Source organism: Salmo salar, chromosome 02 (assembly GCF_965601325.2).
Source record: "Salmo salar chromosome 02, fSalSal1, whole genome shotgun sequence".
NCBI classification, from domain to species: domain Eukaryota; kingdom Metazoa; phylum Chordata; class Actinopteri; order Salmoniformes; family Salmonidae; genus Salmo; species Salmo salar.
Window position 1 is genome coordinate 2,255,072 of NC_138292.1, and position 23,929 is coordinate 2,279,000.

General features: G+C 44.1%; 1 protein-coding gene across 1 annotated transcript in view; it reads left to right on the forward strand.

The window, feature by feature from the left end:
• The first annotated feature begins 6,849 nt into the window (after nt 1-6,849).
• LOC123727355 (RNA-binding motif, single-stranded-interacting protein 3) overlaps nt 6,850-23,929 on the forward strand; it is a 74,813-nt gene continuing 57,733 nt past the window's right edge. Inside the window, exons 1-4 of the mRNA XM_082968527.1 lie at nt 6,850-7,122; nt 7,324-7,368; nt 7,458-7,615; nt 10,649-10,728. Coding sequence (XP_082824653.1) covers nt 6,850-7,122; nt 7,324-7,368; nt 7,458-7,615; nt 10,649-10,728 — 556 coding nt within the window. The remainder of the gene's footprint in view (nt 7,123-7,323; nt 7,369-7,457; nt 7,616-10,648; nt 10,729-23,929) is intronic.

The window sequence follows — 23,929 nt, forward strand, 5'->3', positions numbered from 1 at the left end:
TCAGTCACAGCAGTCATTACCAACTAGCTTCCCAGTGCCTGTAGCCCCTGGGGCATAAAGATGCTATGTCAACATGACTGTGTGTGTGTGGGGGGGGGGTGTTGAGAATCCTGCTCTCCCACCCCACCCCCCGGGATATGAGTGAAGATGCTGTGTCAACATGAGAGCCAAGCTGATGGCCTCGAGCAGAGATCTCAGCGCTGACACACTCGTTTTACGGCTGTTCGTCTAAAACAACGTGGCTGCTAGCTGGAAGGGAGAGACGTCACGTCCGGCTCCAAAACGGCACTACATTTAACTAGGGCCCATAAGGCTCTGTTCAAACCTAGTGCACTTGATAGGGAGCAGGGTGCCGTTTAGGACAGCCTAGGAGACAAAGCAGCAGTCAGTAATATGGACTCGTTAGTATTCATGTAGCATCACCTAACCTGCTGCACAGTAGGCTGTTCTGCCTGGCGATGAGAACACAAGCATATCTGTCAGTGTATGTTACTGACCATAGTGAGGGTTTGTTGTTGTGTTGTGGGGTCTAGTTTAGTCCCACATGGCCTGACATACTGACTATAGTGAGGGTTTGTTGTTGTGTTGTGAGGGTTAGTTTAGTCCCACATGGCCTGACATACTGACTATAGTGAGGGTTTGTTGTTGTGTTGTGAGGGTTAGTTTAGTCCCACATGGCCTGACATACTGACTATAGTGAGGGTTTGTTGTTGTGTTGTGAGGGTTAGTTTAGTCCCACATGGCCTGACATACTGACTATAGTGAGGGTTTGTTGTTGTGTTGTGAGGGTTAGTTTAGTCCCACATGGCCTGACATACTGACTATAGTGAGGGTTTGTTGTTGTGTTGTGAGGGTTAGTTTAGTCCCACATGGCCTGACATACTGACTATAGTGAGGGTTTGTTGTTGTGTTGTGAGGGTTAGTTTAGTCCCACATGGCCTGACATACTGACTATAGTGAGGGTTTGTTGTTGTGTTGTGGGGGTTAGTTTAGTCCCACATGGCCTGACATACTGACTATAGTGAGGGTTTGTTGTTGTGTTGTGGGGGTTAGTTTAGTCCCACATGGCCTGACATACTGACTATAGTGAGGGTTTGTTGTTGTGTTGTGAGGGTTAGTTTAGTCCCACATGGCCTGACATACTGACTATAGTGAGGGTTTGTTGTTGTGTTGTGGGGGTTAGTTTAGTCCCACATGGCCTGACATACTGACTATAGTGAGGGTTTGTTGTTTTGTTGTGAGGGTTAGTTTAGTCCCACATGGCCTGACATACTGACTATAGTGAGGGTTTGTTGTTGTGAGGTTTAGTTTAGTCCCACATGGCCTGACATACTGACTATAGTGAGGGTTTGTTGTTGTGAGGGTTAGTTTAGTCCCACATGGCCTGACATACTGACTATAGTGAGGGTTTGTTGTTGTGTTGTGGGGTTTAGTTTAGTCCCACATGGCCTGACATACTGACTATAGTGAGGGTTTGTTGTTGTGTTGTGAGGGTTAGTTTAGTCCCACATGGCCTGACATACTGACTATAGTGAGGGTTTGTTGTTGTGTTGTGAGGGTTAGTTTAGTCCCACATGGCCTGACATACTGACTATAGTGAGGGTTTGTTGTTGTGAGGGTTAGTTTAGTCCCACATGGCCTGACATACTGACTATAGTGAGGGTTTGTTGTTGTGTTGTGGGGGTTAGTTTAGTCCCACATGGCCTGACATACTGACTATAGTGAGGGTTTGTTGTTGTGTTGTGAGGGTTAGTTTAGTCCCACATGGCCTGACATACTGACTATAGTGAGGGTTTGTTGTTGTGTTGTGAGGGTTAGTTTAGTCCCACATGGCCTGACATACTGACTATAGTGAGGGTTTGTTGTTGTGTTGTGGGGGTTAGTTTAGTCCCACATGGCCTGACATACTGACTATAGTGAGGGTTTGTTGTTGTGTTGTGGGGGTTAGTTTAGTCCCACATGGCCTGACATACTGACTATAGTGAGGGTTTGTTGTTGTGAGGGTTAGTTTAGTCCCACATGGCCTGACATACTGACTATAGTGAGGGTTTGTTGTTGTGTTGTGAGGGTTAGTTTAGTCCCACATGGCCTGACATACTGACTATAGTGAGGGTTTGTTGTTGTGTTGTGGGGGTTAGTTTGTATTTGTATTTATTATGGATCCCCATTAGTTCCTTCCAAAGCAACAGCTACTCTTCCTGGGGTCCAGCAAAATTAAGACAGTTTATATAATTTAAAAAACATTACAATATATTCACAATACACTGTGGCCCTACTCCACCACTACCACATATCTACAGTACTAAATCCATATGTGTGTGTGTGTGTGTGTGTGTGTGTGTGTGTGTGTGTGTGTGTGTGTGTGTGTGTGTGTGTGTGTGTGTGTGTGTGTGTGTGTGTGTGTGTGTGTGTGTGTGTGTGTGTGTGTGTGTGTAAGGGTCTGTGCCAATGTTTGTGTTGCTTCACAGGCCCTGCTGTTCCGTATGGTGTTTTCTGATCTGTTTTTTAAATCTAATTTTACTGCTGCGTCAGTTACTTGATGTGGAATAGAGTTCTATGTAGTCATGGCTCTATGTAGTACTGTGCACCTCCCATAGTCTGTTCTGGACTTGGGGACTGTGAAGAGACCTCTGGTGGCATGTCTTGTGGGGTATGAATGGGTGTCTGAGCTGTGTGCCAGTAGTTTAAACAGACAGCTCAGTGCATTCAACATGTCGATACCTCTCATAAATACAAGTAGTGATGAAGTCAATCTCTCCACATTCTTTTGGGTTCCAGGTAGAACCCTTTTGGATTCCATATAGAACCCTCTGTGGAACGAGATTGACATGCATATTATTAATATCAGCTCTCTGTGTACATCCAAGGGCCAGCCATGCTGCCCTGTTCTGAGACAATTGCAATTTTCCTAAGTCCTTTTTTGTGGCACCTGACCACACGACTGAACAGTAGTCAAGGTGCGACAAAACTAGGGCCTGTAGGACCTGCCACGCTGATCGTGTTGTTAAAACTTCTTCAGGATCGGTGTCCCATCCACGGGACGGTTGAGCTAACGTAGGCTAATGCGATTAGCATGAGGTTGTAAATAACAAGAACATTTCCCAGGACATAGACATATCTGATATTGGCAGAAAGCTTAAATTCTTGTTAATCTAACGGTACTGTCCAATTTACAGTAGCTATTACAGTGAAAGAATACCATGCTATTGTTTGAGGAGAGTGCACAGTTTTGAACATGAAAAGTTATTAAGAAACAAATTAGGCACATTTGGGCAGTCTTGATACATAATTTTGAACAAAAATGCAATGGTTCATTGGATCAGACTAAAACTTTGCACATACACTGATGCCATCTAGTGGCCAATATCTAAATTGCACCTGGGCTGGAATAATACATTATGGCCTTTCTCTTGCATTTCAAAGATGATGGTACAAAAACAATACAAAAAAAAGTGTTGTTTTTTTCTTTGTATTATCTTTTACCAGATGTAATGTGTTATATTCTTTTCACATTTCCACAAACTTCAAAGTGTTTCCTTTCAAATGGTACCAAGAATATGCATATCCTTGCTTCAGGGCCTGAGCTACAGGCAGTTAGATTTGGGCATGTCATTTTAGGCGAAAATTGAAAAAAAGGGTCCGATCCTTCTTTTTTAACTGCATTGTTTGTTAAGGGCTCGTATGTAAGCATTTCACTGTAAGGTCTGAATCTGTTGTATTCGGCACATGTGACTAATACAGTTTGATTTGATTCGAGCATGTTTGGGATGCTCTGGATTGACGTGTACGACAGCGTGTTTGAGGTCCCGCCAATATTCGGCAACTTCACACAGCCATTGAAGAGTAGTGGGACAACATTCCACAGGCCACAATCAATAGCCTGATCAACTCTATGTGAAGGAGATGTGTCGCGCTGCATGAGGCAAATGGTTGTCACACCAGATACTGACTGGTTTTCTGATCCACGGCCCTACCTTTTTGTTAAGGTTTCTGTGACTAACAGATGCGTATCTGCATTCCCAGTCGTGTGAATTCCGTAAATTAGGACCTAATTAAATTATTTCAATAGACCGATTTGCTTATATGAACTGTAACTCAGTAAAAAAAAATCTTTGAAATTGTTGCATGTTGCGTTTATATTTTTTGTTCAGTGTACAGGATTTGTTTTAATATTCCATTGGTATTTTCTGGTGGATTAAACTGAAATTGCAACCAACTGAGATGATGTCATAACACACTGTCACGTCCTGACCATAGAAAGCTGTTATTTTCTATGGTAGAGTAGGTCAGGGCGTGACAGGGGGGTTTTCTAGTTTAGTTTTTCTGTGTTGTTATATTCTAGTTTTGTATTTCTATGTTGGGGTTTTGTTTGGGATGATCTCCAATTAGAGGCAGCTGGTCCTCGTTGCCTCTAATTGGAGATCATACTTAAGTAGGGGTTTTTTTTCCACCTGGGTTTGTGGGAGATTTGGTTTTTGAGTTAGTGTATGTTTCAACTGTGTGTCACGTTTTGTTGTTTTGTTCGTTCAGTTTATTGTGTATGTATTGCATAGTTTCACAGTGATAATAAAATGTGGAACGACACACACGCTGCACTTTGGTCCGCTCCTTCCTACGACAACCGTGACACACACTGGTTCTGACCAGTCTCCTACGAGCCCTGGGCAAAATAAAGCCATCCACCGCACTCTGAGGAAAAAAGGTGCTATGAATGCTTTATCTTAATTTGATCATCCTGTTGTTGCAAGACATTTTGTAGTGAATTCAAGGTTTTAAAAAAGGCTTCTGAAGTTTGTACTTTCCACTTTAAAATGTCAGACTTGATTTGCCCTAATGGAAAATATATCAACCCTCTACAAAAAAATGTCCATTCATTATAATCCATATAATAATTCACATTTCCTGTTGCTGCAGGATACTTTTTCTGCTGTGAGAAACTGGGTCAAATTAAGGTGGCATCTGTATCTAGAACCTCAAAGGGTTCTTCGGCTGTTGTCATAAGAGAACCTTTTGAAGAACCTTTTTAGGTTCCAGGTAGAACCCTTTTGTGTTCCACGGAGAACCCGTTCCACAGAGGGTTCTATATGGAATCCAAATGGGTCCTACCTTGAACCTAAAAGGGTTCTACCTGGAACCTAACAGGGTTCTACCTGGAAACTAACAGGGTTCTACCTGGAACCTAAAAGGGTCCTCCTATTGGTATAGCTGAAGAACTGTTTTGGAACCTGTTTTTTTAAGACTGTATATATGGGATAGGGTGTCACTTGGGATGCAGACTACGTCTAATGATATGGTTAATTATGAGACTCTTGGCCTATTAACACCATCGTATTATTGAGTTACACCCCCTTTTGCCCTCAGAACAGCCTCAGTTTGTCTGGCCATGGACTCTACAAGGTGTCTAAAGTGTTCTGCAGGGATGCTGGCCCATGTTGACTCCAATGCTTCCCACAGTTGTGTCAAGTTGGCTGGATGTCCTTTGGGTGGTGGACCGTTCTTGTTTCACACAGGAAACTGTTGAGCGTGAAAAACCCAGCAGCGTTGCAGTTCTTAACACACTGAAACGTGTGTGCCTGGCACCTACTACCATACCCCGTTCAAAGGCTCTCACATCTTGTTTCTTGCCCATTCACCCTCTGAACGGCACAAATACACAATCCATGTCTCAATTGTCCCAAAGGCTTAAAAATCCTTCTTTAACATGTCTCCTCCCCTTCATCTACACTGATTGAAGTGGATTTAAATGAAATCAACAAGGGAATCATAGCTTTCACCTGGTCAGTCTATGTCATGGAAAGAGCAGGTGTTCCTAATGTTTTGTCCAGTCAGTGTAAATTCTGGCTACTAGACCAGAGATGATTCCCCTGGTCAGTCTATGTCATGGAAGGAGCAGGTGTTTTTAATATTTTGTCCAGTCAGTTTTGGATACTAGCCCAGAAATGATTCCCCTAGTCAGTCTATGTCATGGAAGGACCAGGTGTTCCTAATGTTTTGTCCAGAGCTGATCTAAGGAGGTGATGTAGCCTTGACAGCATCTGGAAATGACATTGAGCTCTGTGATGTGATGTCAATAGAAGTCAAGGCCCACACTGGGTGGAATATGAGAGGAGAGAGACGGACTGTGTGTCCAGCCAAACTATTCCTGTGTTCTGTCAGACACACACACACACACACACACACACACACACACACACACACACACACACACACACACACACACACACACACACACACACACACAGACAGACTCCGAGTGACAGGAGAGAGGGGGACTGTGTGTCCAACAAAACTATTCCTGTGTTCTGTCACACACACACACACACACACACACACACACACACACACACACACACACACACACACACACCCATTTACAGGCACACACACACACACATACACACACACATACAGACACACACAATACCAGAGAGAGTGACAGGTGAGAGAGAGATTGTGTGTCCTCGGAGACTGTCTGCTTAACTCGTCCTCAGCTAGTGGTGTGTGTGTGTGTGTGTGTGTGTGCGCGCAGCAGAACAACACAGGAATAGTTTTGCTGGATACACAGTCCCCCTCTCACCTGTCACTCGGAGTCTGTCTGTCTGTCTGTCTGTCTGTGTATCTGTCTGTCTGTGTATCTGTCTGTCTGTCTGTGTATCTGTCTGTGTATCTGTGTATCTGTCTGTGTATCTGTCTGTCCTGTCTGTGTATCTGTCTGTCCTGTCTGTCCTGTCTTGTCCTGTCTAAGTAGTAAGACTGGCCATGACATTGGTGAGGCTGGTTGGATGGCCAGCGGAATAACAGCTAGAAATCCAATGACATCAGTATCAGATCAGATCCCATGAGACAGGGATGAGATGCTACTCTGCAACACCATCACGCTGGTGGTACTGCCCAGTGGAGCGCCGCCTGGTGGTACTGCCCAGTGGAGCGCCGCCTGGTGTTACTGTTCAGTGTAGCGCCGCCTGGTGGTACTGCCCAGTGGAGCGCCGCCTGGTGGTACTGCCCAGTGGAGCGCCGCCTGGTGGTACTGCCCAGTGGAGCGCCGCCTGGTGGTACTGTCCAGTACCCCCCCCCATCAACAGGAGCAGGACCCCTACTAACCTGTACATCTCCAACCTGCCTGTATCCATGGATTAGTGCTAACCCTCTATCTCGCTCTCTCTCTGTCCCTCTCCCTCTCCCTCTTTTTCTCTCTCTCTCTCCCTCCGTCTGTCCCTCTCTCCCTCTCTCTCTCCCTCTCTCTCCCTCTCTATCTCTTTCTCTCTCCCTCCCTCTCTCTTCCCCTCTCTCTCTCCCTCTATGTCCCCCCCCCCCCCCCCACAGCAACAGGAACAGGACCCTACTAACCTGTACATCTCCAACCTGCCTGTATCCATGGATGAGTGATAACCCTATCTCTCTCTCTCTCTCCCTCTCTCCCTCCTTCTCCCCCCCCCCCCTCCATCTCCCCCCCACAGCAACAGGAACAGGACCCTACTAACCTGTACATCTCCAACCTGCCTGTATCCATGGATGAGCAGGAGCTGGAGAACATGCTGAAACCGTTCAGTCACGTCATCTCAACACGGGTACTACGGGACGCCAACGGGGTCAGCAGAGGAGTCGGCTTCGCCAGGTACACACACACACACACTCACACACACACATACGCTGAAACATGCGCACACACACACACACACACATATATATGCAGAAACATACACATACACACACTGGGTGATGTTCTGATTTGAAATATGCACGCTGAACTTGAATTTCCTCAAATCCCATTGGCATCAATTTAAAATGTATTTGTCAAATTGTAATTTTGTGCGTTTTCATCTGGACTCTGTATCAGGCCCCCGGAGTGAATGTAGAGTCTCCTCACCTTGTTCCTGTGACCTTAGTCCCCCTGACTGTCCCCTTATGGAGAGTCCTTCTCAGTTCCCTCTGGACACTGCTGGAAAAACTACTCAATTGTTATATTTGAGTAAAAGTAAAGATACCTTCATAGAAAATAGTCAAAATGAGTCACCCAGTAAAATACAACTTGAGTAAAAGTCCAAAAATTATTTTGTTTAAAATATACTTAAATATCGAAAGTAAATGTAATTGTTACAATATTCTTAAGTATCAAATGTAAAAGTAACTGGTATAAATCATTTAAAATTCCTTCTATTAAGCAAACGGCACCATTTTCTTGTTTTTTAATTTAATTTCCTGATATCCAGGGTGCACTCCAACACTCAGACATCATTTACAAATGAAGCATTTGTGTGTATTGAGGCCATCATATCAGAGGCACTAGGGATGACCAGGGTTGTGAATTGGACTTTTGGGTGTCTGGGGAAAATGTATGGAGGTAAAAAGTACTTATTTTCTTTAGGAATGTAGTGGAGAAAAAGTAAAAGTTGTCAAAAAATATATAGCAAAGTAAAGTATAGATACCCCCCCCCCCCCCAAAAAAAAAAATTACTTAAGTAGTACTTGAAAGTATTTTTACACCACTGCCTCTGGAATGTGCCAGCGATTAGAAACCCAGCCAAGCCTCTTTATTCAGGTGTGTCTTTTGCTGGTCTGGCCTCTCTGTATTCAGGGTCAGTGGCTGGAGAGAACGACTAGAGAAAGATTTCTCTGGCATCACCCTCTGATTCCCTGAGAGAACGACTAGAGAAATATTTCTCTGGCATCACCCTCTGATTCCCTGAGAGAACGACTAGAGAAATATTTCTCTGGCATCACCCGCTGACTCCCTGAGAGAACGACTAGAGAAATATTTCTCTGGCATCACCCTCTGACCCCCTGAGAGAACGACTAGAGAAATATTTCTCTGGCATCACCCTCTGATTCCCTGAGAGAACGACTAGAGAAATATTTCTCTGGCATCACCCTCTGATTCCCTGAGAGAACGACTAGAGAAATATTTCTCTGGCATCACCCTCTGATTCCCTGAGAGAACGACTAGAGAAATATTTCTCTGGCATCACCCCTCTGACTCCCTGAGAGAACGACTAGAGAAAGATTTCTCTGGCATCACCCTCTGACCCCCTGAGAGAACGACTAGAGAAAGATTTCTCTGGCATCACCCGCTGACTCCCTGAGAGAACGACTAGAGAAAGATTTCTCTGGCATCACCCGCTGACTCCCTGAGAGAACGACTAGAGAAATATTTCTCTGGCATCACCCTCTGACTACCTGAGCCAAGCTCAGCTGATAATTAGCCCTTCGGACATGATTGGGTGAACACAGATGAACGGGCCCTCACAAAGAAGCTGCGTCGTAGAGCAGAGAGCAGAGCGGTGAATGGAGCCTTTCAATGGACAAAGGAAACAACATCCAGTCCCCATCCTCTTCTCTTCCTTTCCTCCTCCTTCCCTCTCTCCCTCCTCTTCTGTTTCCTTAAGCAACCCACAGGAAAGGCCTGTTAGTGTGTTTGACCTGACTGAAACTCTCTTCTCTCTCTTTCCCTTTCCCTCTTTCCCTCTTTCTCTCTCTCTCTCTCTCTCTCTCTCTCTCTCTCTCTCTCTCTCTCTCTCTCTCTCTCTCTCTCTCTCTCTCTCTCTCTCTCTCTCTCTCTCAATTTAAGCGGCTTTCTTGGCATGGGAAACATATGTTTACTTTGCCATAGCAAGTGAAATGGATAAACAAAAGTGAAATAAACAATAAAAATGAACAGTAAATATTACACTCACAAAAGTTCCAAAAGAATAAAGACATTACAAATGTCATATTATGTATTTATATACAGTGTTGTAACAATGTGCAAGTGGTTAAAGTACAAAATGGAAAATAAATAAACATAAATATGGGTTGTATTTACAATGGTGTTTGTTCTTCACTGGTTGACCTTTTCTTGTGACAACAGGTCACAAATCTTGCTGCTGTGATGTCACACTGTGATATTTCACACAGTAGATATGGGAGTTTATCAAAATTGGATTTGTGTCTGTGTGATCTGAGGGAAATATGTGTCTCTAATATGGTCATACATTGGGGAAGGAGGTTAGGAAGTGCAGCTCAGATCCCACCTCATGTTGTTGGCAGTGTGCATATAGACTGTCTTCTCTTGAGAGCCAGGTCTGCCTACAGCGGCCTTTCTCAATAGCAAGGCTATGCTCACTGAGTCTGTACATAGTCAAAGCTTTCCTTAAGTTTGGGTCAGTCACAGTGGTCAGGTATTCTGCCACTGTGTACTCTCTGTTTAGGACCAAATAGCATTCTAGTTTCAGATTTTTTGTTAATTCTTTCCAATGAGTCAAGTAATTATCTTTCTGTTTTCTCATCATGATCTATCTCTGTCCCTTGCTCTGTCTCTTGCTCTGTCCCTTGCTCTGTCCCTTGCTCTGTCCCTTGCTCTGTCCCTCGCTCTGTCCCTCGCTCTGTCCCCTCGCTCTGTCGCTCTCTCTGTCGCTCTCTCTGTCCCTCTCTCTCTCTCTCTCTCTCTCTCTCTCTCTCTCTCTCTCTCTCTGTCCCTCTCTCTGTCCCTCTCTCTGTCCCTCTCTCTGTCCCTCTCTCTCTCTGTCCCTCTCTCTGTCCCTCTCTCTGTCCCTCTCTCTGTCCCTCTCTCTCTCTGTCCCTCTCTGTCCCTCTCTGTCTCTCTCTGTCCTCTCTCTCTGTCTCTCTCTGTCCCTCTCTGTCCCTCTCTCTGCCCCCCCCCCCTCCCCCTCAGGATGGAGTCGACAGAGAAGTGTGACGTGGTGATTCAACATTTCAACGGAAAGTTTCTGAAGACTCCACCAGGCGTACCAGGTATGAGGAACAGCTTCTGTCTTTTTGGGGTGTTGTGTTCAAAGTGCTTAGATTTGTAACTTAAAGGCCCAGTGTCATTCAAAAATTTCATTTTCCTGTGTTGTATATATTATATTTGCACACTATGAGGTTGGAATAATACTGTGAAATAGTGAAAATGATGATAATGCCCTTTTAAGTGAAAAAGCTGTTTCAGCCTGTTTTGGTGGGATGGAGTTTTGGCCTGGCCTGGTGATGTTATTATTGAATAGACCAATAAGAAAGAGAGTTCTAAACCTCTCTGCCTCTTCAGCCCCCCCCCCCCCCCCCCCCCCCAGACAGTCCTAGCAGAATTCCTGTTTAAGAAATTGCTCTTTGCTAAAAAAGCTATTTCTGTTGTTTTTTTTTACAATTTTAATTTAAAACAATCACAGTAAAGTGCTTAATTGTTACCCAAAAGATATTGAGATTAAAACGGGTGCATTGGACCTTTAACCTCAGCTCTGAGTCCTAGAGAAACCTGTGCTGTGTGTCCTGAAAGTACCTCTGATGATTTTACAAGTGTGTCAATGAATCCAAAAGTAACTGAGTCTCTGACATCGCCTGCAGCCAACAAGCTATCCCCTTCCCTATAAACACAGCAGTAAACGCCCCAAGCAGAACCCTGGTTTACACGCAGGCACATAGCCGTCCTAACCTGTCAGCCTGGGGTCCTCATGCCTCCATGATGGTTCCTGTCTGGCTCAAGCTGAGCTCAGTTTCCTACTGCGCTGTGTCTGATGGCACTTCTCTCTCCATGGGCTGTCCTTCTGGCTCAGAGCACAACCTCCATGTTTTATTCAGAACCACAGGAGGAGGGAGAGAGAGAGAGATAGCGAGAGAGATAGCGAGAGAGAGAGATAGCGAGAGAGATAGCGAGAGAGAGAGAGATAGCGAGAGAGAGAGATAGCGAGAGAGAGAGAGATAGCGAGAGAGAGAGAGATAGCGAGAGAGAGAGAGAGATAGCGAGAGAGAGAGAGATAGCGAGAGAGAGAGAGATAGCGAGAGAGGGATAGCGAGAGAGAGAGGGATAGCGAGAGAGAGAGAGAGAGATGAGGGATAGAGGGGAAGCTAGAGAGAGAGATGAGGGGATAGAGGGGAAGAGAGATGAGGGGATAGAGGGGAAGACAGACAGACAGACAGACAGACAGAGAGAGCGCAGTAGATTGTCGAGCGGTCTCTGATCTAGAGATATGATTTGTGAGGTGTATCTGTGTGGCAGACAGGAAGACAGGTGCATGATGGATCACTCAATCTATCTTTGTCTGATACTCCCAGGACACCGCCAGCCTCCTTCGTGTGTGTGTGTGTGTGTGTGTGTGTGTGTGTGTGTGTGTGTGTGTGTGTGTGTGTGTGTGTGTGTGTGTGTGTGTGTGTGTGTGTGTGTGTGTGAAGTGTGTGTAGCCTATGCATTGGAAGGTGTAACTGATCGTACCCATTTGGACTCGGCAAGCAGGTAGTCTTCATAGAGACCCGTAACCAGACTGAATGAGATGGGGATACAGGAAACCTGTACGATTAGCCACAGACAGTGGAATAACATGACTATACTGAACAGAGATGTACTACAATACAGTAGGGTCTACATCCCAAATGGCACCCTATTCCCTATGGTCTCTGGTAGAAGATACAGTAGGGTCTACATCCCAAATGGCACCCTATTCCCTATGGTCTCTGGTAGAAGATACAGTAGGGGCTACATCCCAAATGGCACCCTATTCCCTATGGTCTCTGGTAGAAGATACAGTAGGGTCTACATCCCAAATGGCACCCTATTCCCTATGGCCTCTGGTAGAAGATACAGTAGGGTCTACATCCCAAATTGCACCCTATTCCCTATGGCCTCTGGTAGAAGATACAGTAGGGGCTACATCTCAAATGGCACCCTATTCCCTATGGCCTCTGGTAGAAGATACAGTAGGGGCTACATCTCAAATGGCACCCTATTCCCTATGGCCTCTGGTAGAAGATACAGTAGGGTCTACATCCCAAATGGCACCCTATTCCCCATGGCCTCTGGTTGAAGATACAGTAGGGGCTACATCCCAAATTGCACCCTATTCCCTATGGCCTCCGATAGAAGATACAGTATAATCTCCAGGGATAGGTCTAATCGTGTAAAGTATGTTTAGATAGGTGTAATCAACCAATGTAAAGTATGTTTAGATACGGGTAATCATGTAAAGTATGTTTCGATAGGTGTAATCATGTAAAGTATGTTTCGATAGGTGTAATCATGTAAAGTATGTTTAGATAGGTGTAATCATGTAAAGTATGTTTAGATAGGTGTAATCATGTAAAGTATGTTTCGATAGGTGTAATCGTGTAAAGTATGTTTAGATAGGTGTAATCGTGTAAAGTATGTTTAGATAGGGGTAATCGTGTAAAGTATGTTTAGATAGGGGTAATCGTGTAAAGTATGTTTAGATAGGGGTAATCGTGTAAAGTATGTTTAGATAGGGGTAATCATGTAAAGTATGTTTAGATCGGTGTAATCTAGAGCCAAGAGTGTTGATTTTTAATCCGAGGGTATCCTGATATTGACGTACTTGTTGAATTATGCAACAGAAGGTGACAACAACAGTAATGAATAAGTCTGTATAGACAGAGCAAGTGTTTGGTGGTCGCAGCCACACTCCACCCCTTTATGTTAATGTATTCATATATGCACACCCACATGGTGTATTTATGCAAATGAGGCACATTTCATTTTCTTTATTTTAACGCAAAATATTTTTTACATGAATTCCTGATACAACAAGAAAATGTATGTATGAGTGCATTTGACAGAGATGACATTTGACAATACATTGAATATCTGAATGATCACCAAAATCCCTGCGCTTGTCCGTGCCAGTAAAATGTTTACTGCTATAATTCAGTCAATATGTGATGCATTAAAAACATTTACATTTACATTTAAATCATTTAGCAGACGCTCTTATCCAGAGCGACTTACAGATTGGTGCATTCACCTTATAATATCCAGTGGAACAACCACTTTAAAAAACCATTCTAAACTTTTAGAGTACCTTCCTCCATTGTCCAATTGTTGAATTTATTAGAATTGTTTTTAAAAAAAACGTTTTAACAATTTTGATGACCGTTGCTAATATAACTTGGAACTTGAAAACATTTCACTTCTATGTGCAACGTGGGATGCTAGCGTCCCACCTGCGGGACACAGCCAGTGAAATATCAGGGCGGCAAATTCAAAACAACAGAATCTCATAATTCAAATTTCTCAAACATACAACTATTTTACACCATTTTAAAGATACACTTGTCCTTAATGCAACCACATTGTCCGATTTCAAAAAGGCTTTACGGCGAAAGCATAAAGTTAGATTATGTTAGGACAGAGCATCAACAAGAAAAACCACACAGCCATTTTCCAAGCGGGAGAGGCGTCACAAAAACCAGAAATACAGCTAAAATTAAGCACTAACCTTTGACGATCTTCTTCAGATGACACTCCTAGGACTCAATGTTACACAATACATGTATGTTTTGTTTGATAAAGTTCATATTTATAACCAAAAACCCCATTTTACATTGGCGCATGACGTTAAGAAAATATTTTGCCTCCAAAACCTCCGGTGAATGAGCACAACAATTTACAAAAATACTCATCATAAACGTTTATAAAATATTAAACTGTCATTCAAAGAATTATAGATAAACATCTCCTTAATGCAACCGCTGTGACAGATTTCAAAAAAGCTTCACGGGGAAAGCACACTTTGCAATAATCTGAGTACAACGCTCAGAAAACCAAACCAGCAATACAGATACCCGCCATTTTGGAGTCATCTAAAATCATAAATAGCATTATAAATATTCACGTACCTTTGATGATCTTCATCAGAATGCACTCTCAGGAATCCCTAGTTCTATTATGACAGAGGTGATTTAGCTCTATTATGACAGATTTGATTTAGTTCTATTATGACAGAGGTGATTTAGCTCTATGATGACAGAGGTGATTTAGTTCTATTATGACAGAGGTGATTTAGTTCTATTATGACAGAGGTGATTTAGCTCTATTATGACAGAGGTGATTTAGTTCTATTATGACAGAGGTGATTTAGCTCTATGATGACAGAGGTGATTTAGTTCTATTATGACAGAGGTGATTTAGCTCTATGATGACAGAGGTGATTTAGTTCTATTATGACAGAGGTGATTTAGCTCTATTATGACAGAGGTGATTTAGCTCTATGATGACAGAGGTGATTTAGCTCTATTATGACAGAGGTGATTTAGCTCTATGATGACAGAGGTGATTTAGCTCTATTATGACAGAGGTGATTTAGCTCTATGATGACAGAGGTGATTTAGTTCTATTATGACAGAGGTGATTTAGTTCTATTATGACAGAGGTGATTTAGTTCTATTATGACAGAGGTGATTTAGTTCTATTATGACAGAGGTGATTTAGCTCTATTATGACAGAGGTGATTTAGTTCTATTATGACAGAGGTGATTTAGTTCTATTATGACAGAGGTGATTTAGTTCTATTATGACAGAGGTGATTTAGTTCTATTATGACAGAGGTGATTTAGCTCTATTATGACAGAGGTGATTTAGTTCTATTATGACAGAGGTGATTTAGCTCTATGATGACAGAGGTGATTTAGTTATATTATGACAGAGGTGATTTAGTTCTATGATGACAGAGGTGATTTAGTTCTATTATGACAGAGGTGATTTAGTTCTATTATGACAGAGGTGATTTAGTTCTATTATGACAGAGGTGATTTAGCTCTATGATGACAGAGGTGATTTAGTTCTATTATGACAGAGGTGATTTAGCTCTATTATGACAGAGGTGATTTAGTTCTATGATGACAGAGGTGATTTAGTTCTATTATGACAGAGGTGATTTAGTTCTATTATGACAGAGGTGATTTAGTTCTATTATGACAGAGGTGATTTAGCTCTATGATGACAGAGGTGATTTAGCTCTATTATGACAGAGGTGATTTAGTTCTATGATGACAGAGGTGATTTAGTTCTATTATGACAGAGGTGATTTAGCTCTATGATGACAGAGGTGATTTAGCTCTATGATGACAGAGGTGATTTAGTTCTATTATGACAGAGGTGATTTAGCTCTATTATGACAGAGGTGATTTAGCTCTATTACGACAGAGATGAAAACCCAGATGGCTGTCTGTGGGTGCGAGCGTTCATTTGTGTGTGTGTGTGTGTGTGTGTGTGTGTGTGTGTGTGTGTGTGAGACCTATTACACCCCAGAGGTCAGCCCTGTCAACTCAGAGAGAGCACAAGGATTCAGTCTGTCACAGCCTCCAGTGGCATGTGTGGATGTGTGGGGTGACCCGTCAAATTGGGATCCTCTCTGCTCTCTAAGGCTGGTAGAAATTGGGAAATCAAGCTGCCAGAAAGAGGTTAACTATAACCCACAGGGTTTGTTTGCTGCTATAGACACACACAGAGGGAATACCTCTCCCCAGCTAGGCTCTGTTCAGTTCATTCATCTCCCTTATTTATCTGGTGTTTATCTATTAGTTTGGGGTTTCCACTGGATTTTACAGAGGGGTTTCAGACATCAACTCTGTGGTTGACTAGGAGGTTACAGTATGGGGGATCTGTCCTCTCTGTTACCCTGTAGACAGATGGTTTCCTGTCAGCTGACCAGAGGTGGTGCAGTACTGGGGTTGACTAGGAGGTTACAGTATGGGGGATCTGTCCTCTCTGTTACCCTGTAGACAGATGGTTTCCTGTCAGCTGACCAGAGGTGGTACAGTACTGGGGTAGGAGGTTACAGTATGGAGGATCTGTCCTCTCTGTTACCCTGTAGACAGATGGTTTCCTGTCAGCTGACCAGAGGTGGTACAGTACTGGGGTTGACTAGGAGGTTACAGTATGGGGGATCTGTCCTCTGTTACCCTGTAGACATATGATTTCCTGTCAGCTGACCAGAGGTGGTACAGTACTGGGGTAGGAGGTTACAGTATGGGGGATCTGTCCTCTCTGTTACCCTGTAGACAGATGGTTTCCTGTCAGCTGACCAGAGGTGGTGCAGTACTGGGGTTGTTACAGCTGTAGTACATGGCACTGCTCTCTCACTTTGACCCTGTCATGATACTGTCCACTTGCTTCCTTTGTGTCCTGTTTTAACAATGTCTCCACTTTTCTGTCTGGGGTGAGGAGAGGTTGTCTGTCTCTGTCTGCTCCCTATATAGTACACTACTTTTGACCAGAGCGTGTCAGTAATAGCTTTCCATTTGGGACGCAGCCATCATTTGTTTTTATTATACCTTTATTTAACTAAACAAGTCAGTTAAGAACAAACTCTTATTTTCAATGCCGGCCTAGGAACAGTGGGTTAACTGCCTTGTTCAGGGGCAGAACGACAGATATCTACCTTGTCAGCTCGGGGGATTTGACCTTGCAACCTTTCGGTTCCTTGTCCAACACTCTAACCACTAGGCCACCTGTCGCCCCAGGAAACAGAGACAGGACTTCCCCGCTGGGTTCATTAGGGTTAGCTTCATGTATCTCTCTAAGAGGAGAGTGATTTAACGACAACAACTGGTTGCAACAATAACATTTATGAATGTGAGGCCACATTTATAAAACAGGCCCTGGGACTTGACTCTTCTCACCCCAGAGAGACAGTTCCCTAGTGCCACATTTATAAAACAGGCCCTGGGACTTGACTCTTCTCACCCCAGAGAGACAGTTCCCTAGTGCCACATTTATAAAACAGGCCCTGGGACTTGACTCTTCTCACCCCAGAGAGACAGTTCCCTAGTGCCACATTTATAAAACAGGCCCTGGGACTTGACTCTTCTCACCCCAGAGAGACAGTTCCCTAGTGCCACATTTATAAAACAGGCCCTGGGACTTGACTCTTCTCACCCCAGAGAGACAGTTCCCTAGTGCCACATCAGAGTGATAATTGAATTTATTTCAGCTGCTGCTTTCATGAAGTGTTTATTAAAGTGTGTTGAGCAGTAGAATGATTGATGTGTCTCCGTGACAACACAAAGCCTGGCTCAGATCCACATCATCACATCCACGGGAGATAACATTATAATGAGGAAATGGTTGAAGGGGAATTATCTTTTAATACTGAACTATCTGATGGAATGCCTTTTTTTGTTGTTGTTAATAACCTTCTTTGTTCCCTCCCCGATGGGAGACAGAGAGAGACAACAAACAACCTAGGTCACGTCCCAAGTGGCATCATGTTCCCTATAGAGGGACCCATCTGCTCCACCCTGTTCCCTATAGAGGGACCCATCTGCTCCACCCTGTTCCCTATAGAGGGACCCATCTGCTCCACCCTGTTCCCTATAGAGGGACCCATCTGCTCCACCCTGTTCCCTATAGAGGGACCCATCTGCTCCACCCTGTTCCCTATAGAGGGACCCATCTGCTCCACCCTGTTCCCTATAGAGGGACCCATCTGCTCCACCCTGTTCCCTATAGAGGGACCCATCTGCTCCACCCTGTTCCCTATAGAGGGACCCATTGGGCTCTGCTCCACCCTGTTCCCTATAGAGGGCCCCATTGGGTTCTGCTCCACCCTGTTCCCTATAGAGGGACCCATTGGGCTCTGCTCCACCCTGTTCCCTATAGAGGGACCCATTGGGTTCTGCTCCACCCTGTTCCCTATAGAGGGACCCATTGGGCTCTGCTCCACCCTGTTCCCTATAGAGGGACCCATCTGCTCCACCCTGTTCCCTATAGAGGGACCCATTGGGCTCTACTCCACCCTGTTCCCTATAGAGGGGCCCATTGGGTTCTGCTCCACCCTGTTCCCTATAGAGGGGCCCATTGGGCTCTGCTCCACCCTGTTCCCTATAGAGGGACCCATCTGCTCCACCCTGTTCCCTATAGAGGGACCCATCTGCTCCACCCTGTTCCCTATAGAGGGACCCATTGGGTTCCATCTCAGTCTTTCACTCCATTAGGACTAAATATCTTTATATGCCTTTTAAAGAGTCACACATCACACCCAGCGGTATTCATCATAGAATCAGGACAAACGGCTTCACAGATGGGACCAAGATGTGGAGTTTTAACGTATTGCTAATAATATCGGTGTGAGTTTAAACGACAGCTTGATACAGTGTGTAGTGACCATGTCTTCCGTCGAAAGCCTTTCGTAGAAACAGTTAATATCATGATGATAGCAGCGGTATAGTGGACACTGACTCCTCCTTATCCCTCACACACACACAGACATGCAGTCATCACTTCTAACGTCAACATAGGTATATACTGTACACTACACACTTAGAGAAAAGGGGTTCTGAAAGGGTTCTTCGGCTGTCCACATAGAAGAACCCTTTTTGGGTCCAGGTAGAACTATTTTGGGTTCCATGTAGAACCCTTTGTGAAAAGGATCCTACATAGAACCCAAAAGGATTTAACCTTGAACCAAAAAGGGTTTTTCAAAGGGTTCGCCTATGGGGACAGCTGAAAACCCCCTGTCCATATACACACTGAGTGCACAAAATATTAAGAACAGCTTCTTAATATTGAGTTCCCACCCTTCCCTTTTGCCCTCAGAACAGCTTGAATTCGTTGGGGCATGGACTCTACAAGCGTTCCACAGGGACGCTGGCCCATGTTGACTCCGATGCTTCCCACAGTTGTGTCAAGTTGTCTGGATGTCCTTTGGGTGGTGGACCATTCTTGATACACACAGGGAACTGTTGAGTGTGATAAAACCCGGTAGCGTTGCAGTTCTTGACACAAACCGGTGCGCCTGGCACCTACTACCATACCCCATTCAAAGGCACTTCAATATTCTATCTTGCCCATTCACCCCCTGAACGGCACACATACACAATCCATGTCGCAAGGCTTAAAAATCCTTCTTTAACCTGTCTCCTCCCCTTCATCTACACTGAAGTGGATTTAAGAAGTGACATCAATAATGGATCATAGCTTTCACCTGGTCGCTCTATGTCATGGAAAGAGCAGGTGTACCTAATGTTTTGTACACTCAGTTTAGTCGTAATTTGTAAAGTTAAGATATGCATATGCAGTACATACAAAAACTAACAACACAACCAGTTACCATAGAGATAACATGAAGAACACCCAGTTACCATAGAGATAACATGAAGAACACCCAGTTACCATAGAGATAACATGAATAACACCCACTACTATAGAGACAACATGAAGAACACCCAGTTACCATAGAGACAACATGAAGTACACCCAGTTACCATAGAGGCAATATGAAGATCACCCAGTTACCATAGAGACAACATGAAGAACACCAACTACTATAGAGACAACATGAATAACACCCAGTTACCATAGAGACAACATGAAGAACACCCACTACCATAGAGACAACATGAAGAACACCCAGTTACCATAGAGACAACATGAAGAAAACCCAGTTACCATAGAGACAACATGAATAACACCCAGTTACCATAGAGACAACATGAAGAACACCCAGTTACCATAGAGACAACATGAAGAAAACCCAGTTACCATAGAGACAACATGAAGAACACCCAGTTACCATAGAGACAACATGAAGAACACCCAGTTACCATAGAGACAACATGAAGAACACCCAGTTACCATAGAGACAACATGAAGAACACCCAGTTACCATAGAGACAACATGAAGATCACCCAGTTACCATAGAGACAACATGAAGATCACCCAGTTACCATAGAGACAACATGAAGATCACCCAGTTACTATGGAGACAACATGAAGAACACCCACTACTATAGAGACAACATGACTAACACCCAGTTACCATAGAGACAACATGAATAACACCCACTACTATAGAGAAAACATGAATAACACCCAGTTACCATAGAGACAACATGAATAACACCCAGTTACCATAGAGACAACATAACACCCACTACTATAGAGACAACATGAATAACACCCAGTTACCATAGAGACAACATGAATAACACCCAGTTACTATAGAGACAACATGGGTTCATAACCCAGACGTGTCCTGGGGCTATAATCAGGGGGATAGTTCTGGTTCAGGGGTTCCTAACCCTGAGGTGTCCTGGGGCTATAATCAGGGGGATAGTTCTGGTCCAGGGGATCATAACCCTGAGGTGTCCTGGGGCTATAATCAGGGGGATAGTTCTGGTCCAGGGGTTTCTAACCCTGAGGTGTCCTGGGGCTATAATCAGGGGGATAGTTCTGGTCCAGGGGTTTCTAACCCTGAGGTGTCCTGGGGCTATAATCAGGGGGATAGTTCTGGTCCAGGGGTTCATAACCCTGAGGTGTCCTGGGGCTATAATCAGGGGGATAGTTCTGGTCCAGGGGTTCATAACCCTGAGGTGTCCTGGGGCTATAATCAGGGGGATAGTACTGGTCCAGTGGTTCCTAACCCTGAGGTGTCCAGGGCTATAATCAGGGGAATAGTACTGGTCCAGGGGTTCCTAACCCTGAGGTGTCCTGGGGCTATAATCAGGGGGATAGTTCTGGTCACCCTGCTCCATCCAGACCCCACTAGACCCCATCAGTGCCAAGCAGCAGCAACAACCAATCAGACTAACACAAATCCACAGAGAAGTGATACGACAAGGTCAATTTTAAACCAACAGGAAGTGGCTAGTCTAAGCTGATTATGTTTCTGTTTCTATTCCCAGTGATGCTTCCTTCCTATTTCCTCCCGCTGGTTTCCATGGAGATCCCATGTCAAACAGTTGGCTGTGTTTACCTAAACAAACCAATGCCAGCGTGGAGAGCAAACTACTCGTCCACGGTTAATCCTGGACAGATTTATTTTCTGATGAACGGAAAATAAACACCATGTGTGTCCCAAATGACAGCCTGTTCTCTAAACATTACACTCACAAAAGTTCCAAAAGAACAAAGACATTTTAAATGTCATATAATGTATATATTCAGTGTTGTAACGATGACCAAATGGTTAAATTACAAAAAGGAAAATAAATAAGCATAAATATGGGTTGTATTTACAATGGTGTTTGTTCTTCACTGGTTTCCCTTTTCTAGTGGCAACAGGTCACAAATCTTGCTGCTGTGATGTCACACTGTGGTATTTCACCCAGTAGATATGGGAGTTTGTTTTGAAATTCTTTGTGGATCTGTGTAATCTGAGGGAAATATGTGTCTCTAATATGGTCCTACATTTGGCAGGAGGTTAGGAAGTGCAGCTCAGTTTCCACCTCATGTTGTGGGCAGTGTGCACATAGCCTGTCTTCTCTTGAGAGCCAGGTCTGCCTACGGTGGCCTTTCTCAATAGCAAGGCTATGCTCACAGAGTCTGTACATAGTCAAAGCTTTCCTTAAGTTTGTGTCAGTCACAGTGGTCATGTATTCTGCCACTGTGTACTCTCTGTTTAGGGCCAAATAACATTCTAGTTTGCTCTGTTTTTTTGTTAATTCTTTCCAATGTGTCAAGTAATTATCTTTTTGTTTTCTCATGACTTGTGAACAGAGCCCCAGGACAAGCTTGCTTAGGGGACTCTTCTCCAGGTTCATCTCTCTGTAGGTGATGGCTTTGTTATGGAAGGTTTGGGAATCGCTTCCTTTTAGGTGGTTGTAGAATTGAACGTTATTCTGCTCTGCATGCAGAGTCTCAATTTGGTGTTTGTCCCATTTTGTGAATTCTTTGTTAGTGAGCAGACCTCAGACCCCACAACCATCACATTTACATTTTACTCATTTAGCAGACGCTCTTATCTAGAGCGACTTACAGTAGTGAATGCATACATTTCATAAATTTTTTTATCCGTACTGGTCCCCCGTGGGAATCGAACCCACAACCCTGGCGTTGCAAACACCATGCTCTACCAACTGAGCCACACCATAAAAGGCAATGGGTCCTATAACTGATTCAAGTATTTTTAGCCAGATCCTAATTGGTATGTTGAATTTTATGTTCCTTTTGATGGCATAGAAGGTCCTTCTTGCCTTGTATCTCAGCTTGTTCACAGCTTTGTGGAAGTTACCTGTGGTGCTGATGTTTAGGCCGAGGTATGTATAGTTTTTTTGTGTGCTCTAGGACAACGGTGTGTAGATGGAATTTGTATTTGTGGTCCTGGCGACTGGACCTATTTTGGAACACCATTATTTTGGTCTTACTGAGATTTACTGTCAGGGCCCAGGTCTGACAGAATCTGTACAGAAGATCTAGGTGCTGCTGTAGGCCCTCCTTGGTTGGGGACAGAAGCACCAGATCATCAGCAAACAGTCGACATTTGACTTCAGATTCTAGCAGGGTGCTGCAGACTGTTCTAGTGCCCTCGCCAATTCGTTGATATATAAGAGGGTGGGGCTTAAGCTGCATCCCTGTCTCACCCCACGGCCCTGTGGGAAGAAATGTATGTGTTTTTTGATCATTTTAACCGCACACTTGTTGTTTGTGTACATGGATTTTATAATGTCGTCTGTTTTTCCCCCAACACCACTTTCCATCAATTTGTATAGCAGACATGCCAAATTGGGTCGAAAGCTTTTTTGACATCAACAAAGCATGAGAAGACTTTGTTCTCCCCAAAAACCAGTTTTCTTTGAATGTTCAGTAGTCCACTCTCCCCTCAGTACCCCCCCCCCCCAACACCTGTTTTCTCTGAATGTTCATTAGTCTACTCTCCCCTCAGTACCCATCTCCTCTCTCTCCCACCTCTTCTTATGAACTATGTTTTGGTCCTTTCTAAAGTAAGTGGGAGACAAGGGACCTGCTTTTTTCTCTCTGTTGTTTGTGAACAACATGAATGTATAGCCCCACACCACCAGGTAACATGAATGTATAGCCCCACACCACCAGGTAACATGAATGTATAGCCCCACACCACCAGGTAACGTGAATGTATAGCCCCACACCACCAGGTAACATGAATGTATAGACCTACACCACCAGGTAACATGAATGTATAGACCTACACCACCAGGTAACATGAATGTATAGACCTACACCACCAGGTAACATGAATGTATAGCCCCACACCACCAGGTAACATGAATGTATAGCCCCACACCACCAGGTAACATGAATGTATAGCCCCACACCACCAGGTAACATGAATGTATAGCCCCACACCACCAGGTAACGTGAATGTATAGCCCCACACCACCAGGTAACATGAATGTATAGCCCCACACCACCAGGTAACATGAATGTATAGCCCCACACCACCAGGGAACATGAATGTATAGCCCCACACCACC